This window comes from Conger conger, chromosome 10 (assembly GCF_963514075.1).
Source record: "Conger conger chromosome 10, fConCon1.1, whole genome shotgun sequence".
Classification (NCBI taxonomy): Eukaryota; Metazoa; Chordata; class Actinopteri; order Anguilliformes; family Congridae; genus Conger; species Conger conger.
The window spans coordinates 31,127,416-31,141,182 of record NC_083769.1 but is presented as its reverse complement, the minus strand read 5'-3'; the positions used below and the strand labels follow the sequence as shown (position 1 = coordinate 31,141,182).

At 43.3% G+C, this 13,767-nt stretch overlaps 1 protein-coding gene across 1 annotated transcript; it reads right to left on the bottom strand.

Annotated features, from left to right (window-relative positions):
- Positions 1–7,333: 7,333 nt before the first annotated feature.
- On the bottom strand, positions 7,334–13,537 carry ip6k2b (inositol hexakisphosphate kinase 2b). Its single transcript, XM_061257973.1, has 5 exons — positions 12,955–13,537; positions 10,279–10,507; positions 9,722–9,879; positions 9,157–9,332; positions 7,334–8,916 (listed from the first exon to the last, which is right to left on the bottom strand). The coding sequence occupies exons 1-5, from the start codon at positions 13,166–13,168 to the stop codon at positions 8,350–8,352; spliced, it is 1,344 nt and encodes a 447-aa protein (XP_061113957.1). The 5' UTR covers positions 13,169–13,537; the 3' UTR covers positions 7,334–8,349.
- Positions 13,538–13,767: the final 230 nt, after the last annotated feature.

Genomic DNA, 13,767 nt, shown 5'->3' with positions numbered 1-13,767 from the left:
GAGAATGATTAACATTGTTACAAGAAAGAACAGGGATCATAAAGCTAATACAACAGGAATTATGCAATGGATAGAAGCATGTAACCGGGTAATAGTAGAGAGAAGAGGATCAGGACAGTGTTACACACCCAAATAATTCTGCAACAGATGACACAAAGTCCACCATGTACTTAACAAATTCCAACTGGAATCAGAGATGTTTGGCTGCGATACTGCAATATGCTGTCATACGGACAGAGTTTGATCGCCTGGGCTACTTTCGCACTGCTGGGCTCAATGAATGCCCATTCACACGATTTCCCAGCAGGAATGACTCACTAAGTCTTTACCACCAAGAGACGCAATGCTCCATTTCACAGGAAATACAGAGTGACAACTGCACTGGTTATGTTTTGCGTAAGTAGGGATGGATGTACTGTGAGATACAGGGGATCGGTGGTGTGATGTCACTGAAAGAAAGCCAGTCAGGTATTAGTCATTTGAGATGCGAGCAGAGCTGTGAAGCTCTTCAAGTCTAAAAAAACAAAACATTTAAACAAATACCATTAGCTACATGGCACCTGGCTCATACACTGCACACTCCTTCACAAGTGCGTATGCAGGAGGAAATATGCACGCAGAGAAATGCACAGATGATGTCTCATGGATGAAGTGTGGGCGCTGACTTTACAGCTGGAAACCTGGGTGACAAAGGTACCCGGCTAACTCACTGCAAACAGATTAGCAGTTTTTCTGCCTTGCTTCTTATTTTTAGCACCAGCCAAATATACTGTGCTCTACCGCTATGCTAGAGATGTGAAAACTGGCACTGACTCAGAAATGTTGGAATTCATCCCAAAGTGATTCATCAATGCTTCCTATATCAGTCCCAAATCTCCTCACGACTCTCAGATTTATGAATGTTTGCCTTTCAGTTCAACTTCATTCTATCACTAATTACATTTAAAAAATATTTTAAAGACAATGGTCCATTTGAAATGTTCTTCCAGGTTTCGTACCAAAATACAATACAAAAAAACAAGCAAGCAACTTCCCCTTTGACTGTCAGCTGCTGTCTACTCATTCCTGTGCTCAAAGTTCAAGTTCCTTTGCACAACTGTTCCTGTTATGAATCCACAATCAGCGCCAGAGATGAGGCTTGCTCCTTATTGAGATTCCCACTGAGAGCTGGTGGGGTGGAACTAAGCCAATGAGAGGATCCTATAAATATCTTCAGGGTTTGATGTGTTGTTATTTGTGTTGTCAGATTTACCGTATCTGTTTTGTAGAGTGGTCTGAAGACTTCATGTTCTGTTGATCAATGTCCATGTTGCTGTTGGATACTTGGACACTATTACCACCCTGTTTCATTTTATGTCCACTGGGTGATGAGATATTATTATTTTGATTATATCACATACATATATTATGCCAAATACTTGGCATTTTAATAACTTCTTGTCTGGTGCTGAATTGACAGTGGCCTCCAGATAATATCTGAGCAAAGCCTACTTGAAAATGGCCGTTACACAAGTTTTTCTTTTCTTCTTGCACTTTCTCTTGCATGAGCATTCAGCCTATCAGTATGGGCACAACCTCCCTCTACTCCGCGCATTTGCAGTCTGTGGCTGTGCCCCATCTGCCCGGCCAGCTGACTGGTCTTTCAGGCAAACAGTGCCACCAGCGCTAGTGTTTGCTCTATCAGATATTCAAGTTCATCTTTAAATGGATTAAAATAAGTAAAATTAAAAAATAAAGAAACTTTCAGATGTATTTGTTTAATCCTCAGCACCTGTTGACAAATGAACCGAAAGTTAGGCAGTTCATTGAAACCTCTATTTTTGTTGTTCTGTTTGCCATCTCTGAGTTAATGGTTGTGAAAGTACCATACAGTACATTGATGACCTTTGCTCTAGGCACTTAGTAAAGGCCGATATCATAACCTTGAGCCACCAGCAGCGTAATTCACTGCATTCTGCGCTCCCCTTCTCTTTCTACTATCTGCCAACTATAGTTGCGGAGCTGTATGTGTATTAAATTACTGTACAGGGTTCCTAATTTTTTAAAGTCAGACTTCTTTCATCAGATTAGACTTTGAGCTTTGAATCAAAGGACAAATGATACAGCATTATATCTGTTGTCAGCCCCAATCTACTGAACTTTGTTCAGCAGAATGTAAAAGGCTGGGCGTTCAATATCACTATCACTGGCAACTGAATGCAAACGTGTTCACTCACTCATGCACACGCACGCACACACACACACACACACACACACACACATACATACATACATACACACACACCGTACCTTACCAAATTACACCTTTCCAATGTTATTATGTACAGCTGAAGAGCCTTTATATCATTGACTAACTATCAAACAAATGAAGAATTGTAATTTAATCGGGTAGTGCAGCATAACCCGTTTGACAGGGTATTAACCTACATTCTGAGAATTATCAATATGGTCAGAGATGTGTTCCTGTTTCTGCCAAGCCACCTGCTCCATGGTTCAAACTCCGAATTGATAGTCACATACCTCAGACCTCTACCATTATTAAGTGAACTCATTAACCTACTGGCCTGGCCATCAATTAGCTACATGATGATTACATAATGCTAGTCAGGCCATCAGTGCTGGTACGAAGGTTGAAGCGATAGAACATGCAATCAAGCAGCTTTCCATGCTTCTGCCCTAAGAAGCAGATAACCTATTAGCTTACATCACATGTTTTTGTGGTCTAGCCCTCTTATTCTGATGGATTGTGTTTGGCATCCATGGATCTGACTCTTTTACCAGAGTGCTGAATGTCAGTGACCCACTGGTTCGAGTGGCTGTCATGTGCTGTGTAAAGGTTGTTCTCCAGTGAAGTGGTAGTAACCTGATTATATTGCCGTTGGATGCTGAAATACAATATAAATATTATAACCTCAGTGTTCTCACCAAATCACGTTACATATGTGCCTAAAGTGGAGCACATGGTGAGATTTCATTTAACCTGAGGTTACAAATGTTATAAATGTTTCTCTGTAAGCGTACGTGCTTGCACACACCGGAAATTGCAGTTTGCAATGCAAAACCTCAGCATGTGATAAAGTCATCAAATACAATGACGTCAATCCAGTGGAGAGAAGGAACTTTGAACAATTCACTTCCAGTGACCTAAAGCTCAAGACAAATCTTAAAGCATGATTGCAGTCTAAGTTAACACAGTCATGGAACATTCTTAACAATTGCTACTTTGTTTGAAGTGTGGACTAAATGGTTTATTGGCAAAGGTGAATGACGCATTGGATAGGGCAAGGTGAAAACAGAGTGTTTTGGATTATAGTGTCAATATTATTTAAATGTGAGAATAGTGAACTTGCTAGGGTGGACTATGACAAAATTTTGCATCAATTGATTGTAATGAGGATTAGGGGATTAGCTCTAAAAAGATATGCCATGTAAAAGAATGGGTAAAAATGTGCCTACAGTGATTTCAACCGTGGCATGATTGTTGGTGCCAATCAGGCTGGTTTGAATATTTCTGCAGCTGTTGATCTTCTGAGATTTTCATGCACAACAGTCTCTAGAGTTTGCAGAAATACGTTGTTAATAAGAGAGGTCAGAGGAGATGGGCCAGACTGGTCAAAGCTGACAGGAAGGTGACAGTAACACAAATAACCACGCATTACAGTGATATTCAGAAGAGCATCTCTGAACATGCAACGCTTCAAACCTCTTAGTGGATAGGCTACAGCAGCAGAAGACTTAATAAGTACAAAAAATAAGTCTAATAAAGTGCTCACTGAGTGATAATAATAATAATAATAATAATAATAATAATAATAATAATAATAATAATATCAATAATAATAACAATCATAATAAGAAGTCATGAAATGTATTATTATTATTATTATTATTATTATTAATTGGAATATTATTATTAATGTTATTTTATTTATCCAGTATCTTTCTAAATACTCTCAAGGGCACAGGATAATATCACACATACAGAACATCATGGTAAAGTACAAATCCAAATGATCTCCAATCAGACAGGATTATGCTAGTACACTGCACATACATGAAAGGATTAGCAGCCTGCAGTATCTGGAATGGGGTGAGGTGGGGGGATTATGTGCCGTTTGTGTGCATGTTCGAGTGAAGTAGTGGTGGGGAGCCCTGCAGAGGTGAAGCACACTGAGTAAGCAGGTGATCAGTCCAGGATTAGGTCACTATGCTGTACAGGTAGATAGGTCAGAGAAGCCAATGCGACTCAAAGAACTGGTATATGTGGAGTATAATAGGCCTGAGTTTGGATGTTTTACAGATGGAATGATTCATGATTAATTTTTATGTGTGGATCAAATCAGAGAGGAGTGCAGGATGATGCCTGGAAGGTAATAATATAGGGAAGCCATCACTAGGGCTTTGGGTTTTGGATAGTGCGTGTAACTTTATTTCAACACACATTAGCAAGAGAATGTCAACACTGCTAACAAAAAAAGCCTGTTACTGGAATTTACATTTGAAGTATGAGGGATTATGCATGCACTAAGGATGAAGACAAAAATACAAATTTAGGGATTGTCGTATGATTAAGCTTTATCCTGAGTAATCCTGCTGTAATTTCCCCCACTCTTTTCCTCACAGAAGATAAATCCCAATAACATCCCAGTAGCTGCCAGAGCTGGGTCAATCCACAGGGTTATGTGATGAACGCAGTCTGGCTCAAGGACAAACAGACGCCTAAGATCTTCAATGGCTTATGAAAGAGAAGAAATAATACAGGCAGGTAAATGGGAGAGAAGGCAAGGTCAAATTATGAAAAAAAACCAATGATTGTATCAATTGTTGCCCCATGAGTTTCACAAGCCTACATAGCCTTTCATATACAGTACAATTACAGGGCGATTATTAGTGATTACTCATGAGAACATTTAATATGCTTTGAGAATAATCAGAAGAGCACTGTAGTGTACCAGAACAGCTACATTTCCTGGATGTAGGTCAGTTACTGGAAATGGTAACTCATCCCTTAACCCCTTAAGTGAGTGTTGTTTTTGTACCTGCAATTTTCAATCACTATGGTAACAGGATATACCGTTTGAAAGCTTTAAAACACATGGTTCTCTCTGCATAACCAATTTTAACATGCCACTGCTTTAGCAACAACAGTTCCTTATTTTGTAACATGTGGGTGGTAAAACAAGTCTGGGGGGATCTCACCTTCTCTGCATTTTAGAAATCCACATACTACAAGACATAAGGATAAGCGTATCCGAACAGTATTTGTAATTTAGTTGCAGAGAAAATGCGTTATCCTCATCTGTGTGTAAGAAAATTCAGTATAACTTCAGCTCATCAAAGAACCGACTATGGTCATTAAGTGACGACTAAAAAGCATTTTAGCTAATGACATTATGTTTCCAACGGTGTATAATTTGTTAGACTTGCATAAAACAACACAGCATTTTTTAGCCTGCGTAACAAAACTGTAAAACTTTTAATATCCACGTGGAGTCTGTTGTGCAGTTCTTGAGATTTTATGCCAAAAAGGTTGACATTTACAACAAAAAAATATTTTGTGATGCCTTTGGAGGAGTTCCAAGGAATTTGAGTGAATATTTCTGAGGAAGGCAGTGAAAACACAGTTGAAAACACAATAGAGTGCATTTTCAGTGACCCCATTTTAGCATCTAAATACAAAATATTCGATTATTATTTAATATGTTTTTAAATAAGGAGCCAGCCTGCTTTTGAATTATAAACAGCATGTGAAATAATGGAATGTGTTTGACTTGATTGATGGGTTGATGGATGTTTGGTATTTCACAAAAACATCAGTCAATGCACCTCAATTAATATATTAGTATACAAGATGGTATTATTGTCATTATTGTACTTATCTTGCTGTCTGAGGATAGCTACAAGGAGTGGGGGTTTTGGACAGAGAGGTAGGGGAGGGTGACAGGTTGGGGGAAGTGTAAACACCTTTTTCAGGATAAAAAGTGATGTTCAGTTAAGTAAACAACATGCAGCATTTTATACCTCATAAGACCCATAATATCATTTAGTTTCCATGTGTCCTTTTGGATTCTCCAAATTTCCTTTTTGGAAAAATGCCTTGACATAGATTAGAAAAAAACAATGCTGAATGCTCATTTTTGGTGATAATGTCCTCAAATCTGAAAGGGAATCCGTCCAGTGTTGTGACTTGTAGCCACAGCTACAATAATCTCTATCCAGTGAAGAACAGAAAATATTTTCATTGAGAAAAAAACCTTTCACTTTCACTGTGTTTGAGCTTCTTTAACTTTGTTTCAGTATTTTTCAGATTTATTCAATGAGTTTAATATATCCACATGAGATTGTGGCCATTTTCAAATTAATTTCCTGACCTGGGTTCTAATGGGACTGACCCGATCCCAATCCTTTTAAGCTCAGGGCCTTAACCACTGCTTTGTACTCTGGTATGGCAGCATTCACCATCCACAAAAGAACAGAAGAATTTAGGTTGAGGAAACTGAAAGAACCACAAATACAACTAACCACAGTTCTATTGTCCTTATAATGAACCTGATTCCGAGACCCTGCCCTGACCTTTTCAGAAGAAGCTTCAGGCCTTTCACACTCTCCAAATGTTTTCACTGTACAGTCATTCTCTCCACCGATACTCTCCAGTCACCTGCTTTCCATGTCTTCATTGGAGATTTGATTGCAACACACCAGCCCCAGGGTGGAAAAATGCCACTATGCCTGCCTTTATGAAGCAGGATTCCTCGCACATTTTCCACTGTCATCAGCAGAATGATTCACATGTAAATTTGGCATTCCACCATCGAGCAGCCAGGAGCTGAGGGTTCAGAGTTAATTGGGAAGCAGGATCAGCAGGGAACAGGAAATGGCAGCCTACAAGGTCAGCTCACCGTTCCAAGTACCACCACCAAACACCACCTTCTTATTCCACATTTCTTCTGCTATTAGTGCTTTTCAATAAGTCAGTAAATAATCCATGAACGTGCTGGACCACCCGTGTCAGTCGCAGATGGAAACCAGTAAATAGGACAAAACTGAGCCACACACAAAGCTGTTGGAGGGAAATAGCTGCTTCCGGTACAAACTTAATACCAGCCCAGGCAAAGTAAGCTGGCTTAAGCCTAAATTCAAACAGTAAGGATAATTGTTGCTTTTGCAGAATTGCATAAACAATGTCTCATAAGGCGATGTTTAGATTCATTTATGTTATTTCTATTATATATAATGACATCTTTCAAATCATTTTTATTGATGCTAACTCTCCTCTCTCTCCTTTATCCCAATTTCAACATTCATACGACACCCAAATGAAAAGAGAAGGCCATTTACAGCAAAGAAATCATTTTTTTATTTTTCCTCCAACATACTGTTGACACAGGTATATAAGACAGAAGTATCTGTCAAATAACAATATTTATTAATATCATTATTATAACATGAAAAACAGTAATATGGAATGTCTTCTTCATTTTAGTTTGTTTTAAGAAATATGGCAAATAAATAAAGTATAGTCTCTATAGTTCTATTATTTATTTCAATATAGTTTCTGCCTTTGCCACCACTGCAGGAATGAAGAGGCCTGGGACAGAATATCAGGAAATATAAACTGTGCTGATGCTGTCCCTTGTAAATAAATTTTAGTCTCTCATTCTTCTTAAGATCATCCCTTCATTAGCTTTCAGGGTATAAGGGAGTGGGAGAGTTGGTTGATTGAAGTAAAGTTCATTTCTCCCTTGAACCTGTCAATCCTTCTCCTTTCAGTTGAAAATCATCTCTCTCACTTGGTCTCTTTACTTCCAGACCCTTCAGCAGTACTGTGCAGTCTGTAGATGCACACCTCTGGAATCTGGTCAGAACACATGTGAAATGTCTGATGGATGAACCCCCACCCTGCCATTCTCTATAGAACAGGCAGCTTGAACAAGGGTTCAAGGATCACAGAGCCTGTAACAGGCTTCTTCTTATTTTACAGGGTAAGCTTTTGATTGCTACTTGACTTCAAGTCGTTTTGCCTAGGAACAAAAATGTGTAACAGTAGACGAAGGGTAGAGGGCTCTGAGTCAGTAAACAAGTGAAGACACCATAGACGCCTCCTAAAATGGCCGCCGCTGCCATCCCTTGCACATAATGAGCAGCTGTAGTGCTGTCATAGAAACCTGGCAGAGCCCTGGCAGAGCTCTAGCAGTTCTGTCCCAACCGGTCGGGCACCAGGTGTAGGGACGTCCCTCTCGCTCTCCCAAATGCTCTCGCGGGAAGCCGGGAAACCCGAGATGTGTGAACTCACACACGGAGGAGTGGGTTTTGTGCCCACATGTTTTAAGTTCAGAGCCTGAGCGAGGCCTAGTCTGCGCTGTGGTCCTCCAGCTCAGAAATGATGGTGATGAGGTTCTGCAGGCCGAAGATGTAGCCACTGTCCTGGCCCTCATGCACCACGCTGTCCTCACCGTAATGGCGGCAGGTGGTGTGGGCAAAGTCAATCATGCGCACGTCCACCGAGGGGCTCCCCTCTCCGACGGGAGACCGGCTGGCCACTCCCACCCCGCCTCCACTCCCGCTGGCTGCTGCACCACCGCAGGGGAAGCCCTGGCCCTCCTCCTCTTCCTCCTCCTCTGAGAGCTCATCCTCCTCGCCCTCCTCGCCCCCTCTGTGGCGCGGGCGACGCACACGCGGAGGCTGGCCGTCGTAGATGATGAGCAGTGAGCTGGAGTAGAAGCGGTACGACTCGCAGGACTCCAGGGCAGCCTTCATATCACGCAGCCGCCGCAGTACTGGAGACAGCAGCTCCTGCCGCAGTCGGCTCCCGTCATGAAAGAACTGGTAGAGCGCCTCTTTGAAGCCTGCCAGCGTCAGCTTGCGCCCCTGGTACTTGTTCATGAACATGAGCTGCCCTGACTCTGACTGATATACCTGCGAGGAAGAAGGAGAGAGATTACTGCTCTGCTCTAATTACCATGCTTCTCTGTTCTCGCTACTGTCAATAAATAATTTACTTCATAAATCCATATTTAGACTGACAGTGCAGCCTCACGTAATGTTAAAGGGACAGATATGTAAGTAGCCGGCAATTAATTCCTAATTTTGCCAGTAAAGAAAGCTTGTTGGACTGACTGATTGTTGTTCACCACTGCACACTCATCTCTTGCTCACCTGCATGCCACACAGCCGTACTCCAATGGAGGCCGACGTGCTCTGCTGGCACTTTCGTATCTGGTTGGCCTTCTTCTCTTCCGTGGCATCGTCCCCATGCTGACGTGTTCCCATCTTCAGGTCCAGCACGCAGGGCATTGTGTGTCGCCATGTCAGGTTCTCAAGCAGGATGAATTCTTGGAAGGTCAGTGAGTCAAGGAGAACGACCAAAGGAAGCCTGAAGCCATCACTTCTCATCTCTCTGAGGCTCATACAGATATGAAACTGCAGTATTCACTTCTGAGCTTCTGATGGACACCACAGCAGCCTTTTCAAACCTTGTGGACTATGGAATGTATTGCCTTTAAGAACTTTACTTGTGAAAGACCATTGGCCAAAGTGTCTTCCGAGTAACAATGGTGGAATTCAAATTACGAACTTAAATTAAGAACTACAAGTATGACTATTTTAAAGAGAACAGTTAAGTAATATTTACTGTTTTGGACCCTGATAAGTGCCTATGTAAATGATCAGACATAGTTGTGTTTCCTGTGACAGGTCACATGGTTCATAGCCGAAAGGATACTGTGCTGGTTACGGTGTTTGGAGTTCTCCTTCATCCTCTGTAAGTGCTGCTGGTGGCATTTGAGGCTCCAGGGGTTGTGCTTGATTTGTGGCACCATGTTGCCTTTTTCCAAGCTGTAGTACAGAACCTCAGCCTGCTGATGGTCCTCACGGTTGTGACTGCAGAGAGAGGGAGAGAAGTGATCAGTGTCATCTGAAAAATGCACGTAGCCACGTGGTGGGTGACAACGTTCAGCGTGGTACATGCCACACACCACATATGCACATATAGGGTACATGACCTAGCGGGACATTGTCAAGTCATCCTACACCATCAGAAGCAGAGCGTGCTGACTTTGACTGATATCCCCACCCCTGCAGGTCATGCCTGCATCAGTGTGAAATTCCAGAAAAGTTATGCAACCATCGATCTCACGCTAACCCTGCTTCCTACCAGCTGCTTCTCCCGACACAAATCAGTCTGACACACTATCTCAGGGCATTTGACCTCTGTGGCACTTTCTGGTGCCTGGTCAGAATGACACTTTGGTGAATCTCTGTGTCTCCCTACCCCCTCACCTTTTGAGTTTGTCCTCTTTGCGCATCAGTCTGGTTCTGTCCTTGCCATAGTTGTCGCTCTCCAGGAGCAAACCAGATGGCTTCTTGTTGCCCCATTTCATCATCTTGTTTTTGGGCTCGCAGTCGGTGGGGTCCATGTTCTCGAGGTTCCCTGGCTCACTGTGCAGGGGGTACGCGATGAGGCACAGGTTCCCTTCCTCATCCTCCTCAAAGCCAACTGATACCACACCTACACAAACGGAACGAAGGGGGCGAGAGGGATTGAGTACCATCAACCGCAGCTACACTAAGGCACTGTCTGCAAGGAAAACTCAAGATAGTTACATCACATCCAAACAATCTGATGCTGGGAACTGGACAGTTCTTACCCCTTCAGCTTCCAGCCTGACATAGCTTACGCACTGCCTGCACAGGTGCATCTTAACCCTGGCAGAGATCTGAAGACCATTACATACACACAACACAAGGACACACAGACTCCATCTCAGAGAGGATTTGGGGATGGGAAGACCAATGTGTCTGTTCTGTGTGCAATGTGTGCAGTAAATAAATAGTAAGCAACAAGCAGGAAGACCCCCAAAAACCACAAGAAGCGTTAGTGGATGAAAATCTCAGCTTTATTTGCAACGAACAACGGTTCATTACAGCAATGTACCACAAAATCACACACACATATGGATATATGTATATATGCTTATTTGTGCCACACGTTATGAACACATCAGACATAAAACCCAAGAGAAAAGAAAAGCTGTGAATACATACTGCTATAGGCCACACCAAAGAGATCACACATGGAGACAACTACAGACAGTACTTGAAACAACACAACTGCACATAACTGAAGCAAATTCATGCCATGTCTCAAAATAAAACAGAAACTAAATCTGTGAACAGCCTCAGTGTCTCGGTTCATAGAGTCCATTTGCTCTCGCCTGTTTGCAGTGCAGTTCATATCAAAGAGTCTCTGATAGAGTCTGGGAAAACAAATGTCTCTTTATGAAGGTCTCTTCAGTGGTGTGAAAGCAATGTAACAGCAGCAAGGTTAAGTCCATAGGAGGGGGTGTTAGAGGGACACTGTGGCTTTTTTTTTTTTTTTTTGGGGGGGGTGGGGGGTGGGGGGGCATTGGCACAAAAGCAAACCAGGCAATGAGAGAGATAACCTTATCATCCATACTCAAAGTACAAAAAATCCAACCCTGGCAGTAACACAGGTTCAGTCTATTTCAACAGCAACAAAGGGAAAATAAAAAAATGTCCAGCAAGGTCAGCCAGACACTTTTCACAATTCAGAAAAACATATGTGGAATGAGTAAGGACAGCAAATGTAAATGTTCACAGAAGGGGAAAAAATGACTCGGATATGTTGAATCCTTGAGCTTTAGGACCCATCAGACTGCAGCCTTCTGCAGATCCTTCCCCTGAGTGATGTCAGAGGCAGTGATGTCATCGCCTTTTGTATGCTCGGTTAACCCTTTCCTGTGCTAGCTGCTGCATATCAGCAGACTGAGACCCTCTGTGACACTCTAGATTTGAGGAATGCTGAATTGGAAGGCTTGGGAACAAGCTGTCCTGTGCCATATTCATTCGAAACACCCCAATGCACTGCCCTTTCTCACTAATTCTCCACATCACTCCATTCTTTTTATAGACACCCAGGACATTGCTATGGGGTCAGTTGCTTAGGCAGTGACTTCTCTGCCTTATCGCATAGCGCAGGATTGGAATGACGTGTAGCCAAGGGGGCCTGTGCGTACGTGTGCGCATATGTGCGTGTGTCTGTGCGTGTGTGTGTGTATGGGGTAAATACACACATACACACATAACCCTGTTTTCAGGTCTATTAACAGGGAGATCTATGTGTCTCTGACTTGGCCAGTGTCCAGGGATGGTATGCCCTTGCGGTATTATAGTCAGAGTCCTGTAATCCAGCTCCAATCCTTCGCATACATTCATCTCTCGCTGTCTCCCCTTTCCCACAACCGGAGACTCCTTCAGAGCACTGGCACCACAGTATGACACTATCCCTGGTCTATGGCCCACATCCCATTTGGACAAAGGTCCAGGATGGTGTCACGCTGTGCTGACAGTGGTCTGTAGTATTCCATGATCCCATCATCCCATCATGGAATACTAGAGAGCCTAGTCCTGTAGGACTGTACCATAGTCACACACAGTGGGACTTAGATCTCTGTGTAAGACTAAGAAAACATGATGCAATGTGCCAACGGAACATGGCAATATAAATCCCACCTGTCTCTGTGACTTACCTGCTCTCCTACATATAGCCACCTTCAGGCTGGGGTACGGGCATCATTGCTACAGTACCTTCTTGTGGAAGGGTGAGATGGCAGCCAAGTGTGTTACCTCGGTTTGCCCAAATCGTCAATCTAGATAAAAGCCTGCTACCTTTAAAGATAGTCACACCTGCTCACAAACAGCCAAGCCTCCCCTCACACCTTACCTGGTAGAGTGGCTCATGGAAACAATGATGCCAGTACACAACACCCAACAAACCCTGATATAATTTCCCTTCCTCTTTCAACACTGCAATAGCCAATACAGGAAATAGAGAGAGAGGGGGGAAGGGATAGAGAGAGGGGGAGAGATTGAACAGCAGCAGGAACACACAGCACCATGGGGGAGGAATGAAGCCTCACCGTGGGGGGCTCTTACCTCTGTACTGCGGTGTGAACTTCCTCATCTCGGCTGGGAGGCTCTTGTAGAACTGGTGTTCCCGGGGGATGAGGGGCTTGCAGATGGTCTGCTCGCCGAAGCGGAGCACGCAGGAGTGACCCCCCACCTGGTGTACAAAGGGCTCAAGCAGCACCCCTTTGCTGGAATATCTCTGTTGCTCCGCCTGCATGATAGCTTCTAGTGCGGGACTCATCCTCCACAAGCATTAGACTCCAGGTGCGGGGACCGAGGCCACGCTGGGATCCGTAAGGAGGCGCTGAGACTCTAAGAGGAAGTGCCTCGTTCAGTCAGCGAAACTGAAGTGAACAGGCCACTGGAGGACTAAACAAAGGGGAGGACAGGAAAGGAAAGAGAAAGTGGCTCAGCGCTTTTATCCCTTTACCCTGTAAATAAAAACGTCCCCAGAAGACCTTTCCCTGCTTTCAGATTGATCTCCGTATGTGTCTCACGTTACAATGGCACAAAAAAATTGTTGTTGCTAAAATTGGTGCTGTAATTTTTGCGCAACATCGGCTACGTGTCTGACTCTCTCGCGTCGATTCTGCAACTGAAACCTAGAGCGAGCTGGGGACTAGAGAAATATCACAACAAGCCAGCCTGGCCCTGCCCCTACTTTCCTCCCAGCCAATCACAGGCCAAGAACTGTTGTCGGGTGGGAACCAACTGACTGAAGTGAGCTGGAAAACAAAGAGGGAGGGAGAGAGATGGGGGAGGGGGAAAGGAAGAAAGAAGCACAAAAACAGAAAAAGAGAACATTGCTGTACTCAGCTGTTCTTCTTTCTCCAGTGTGAC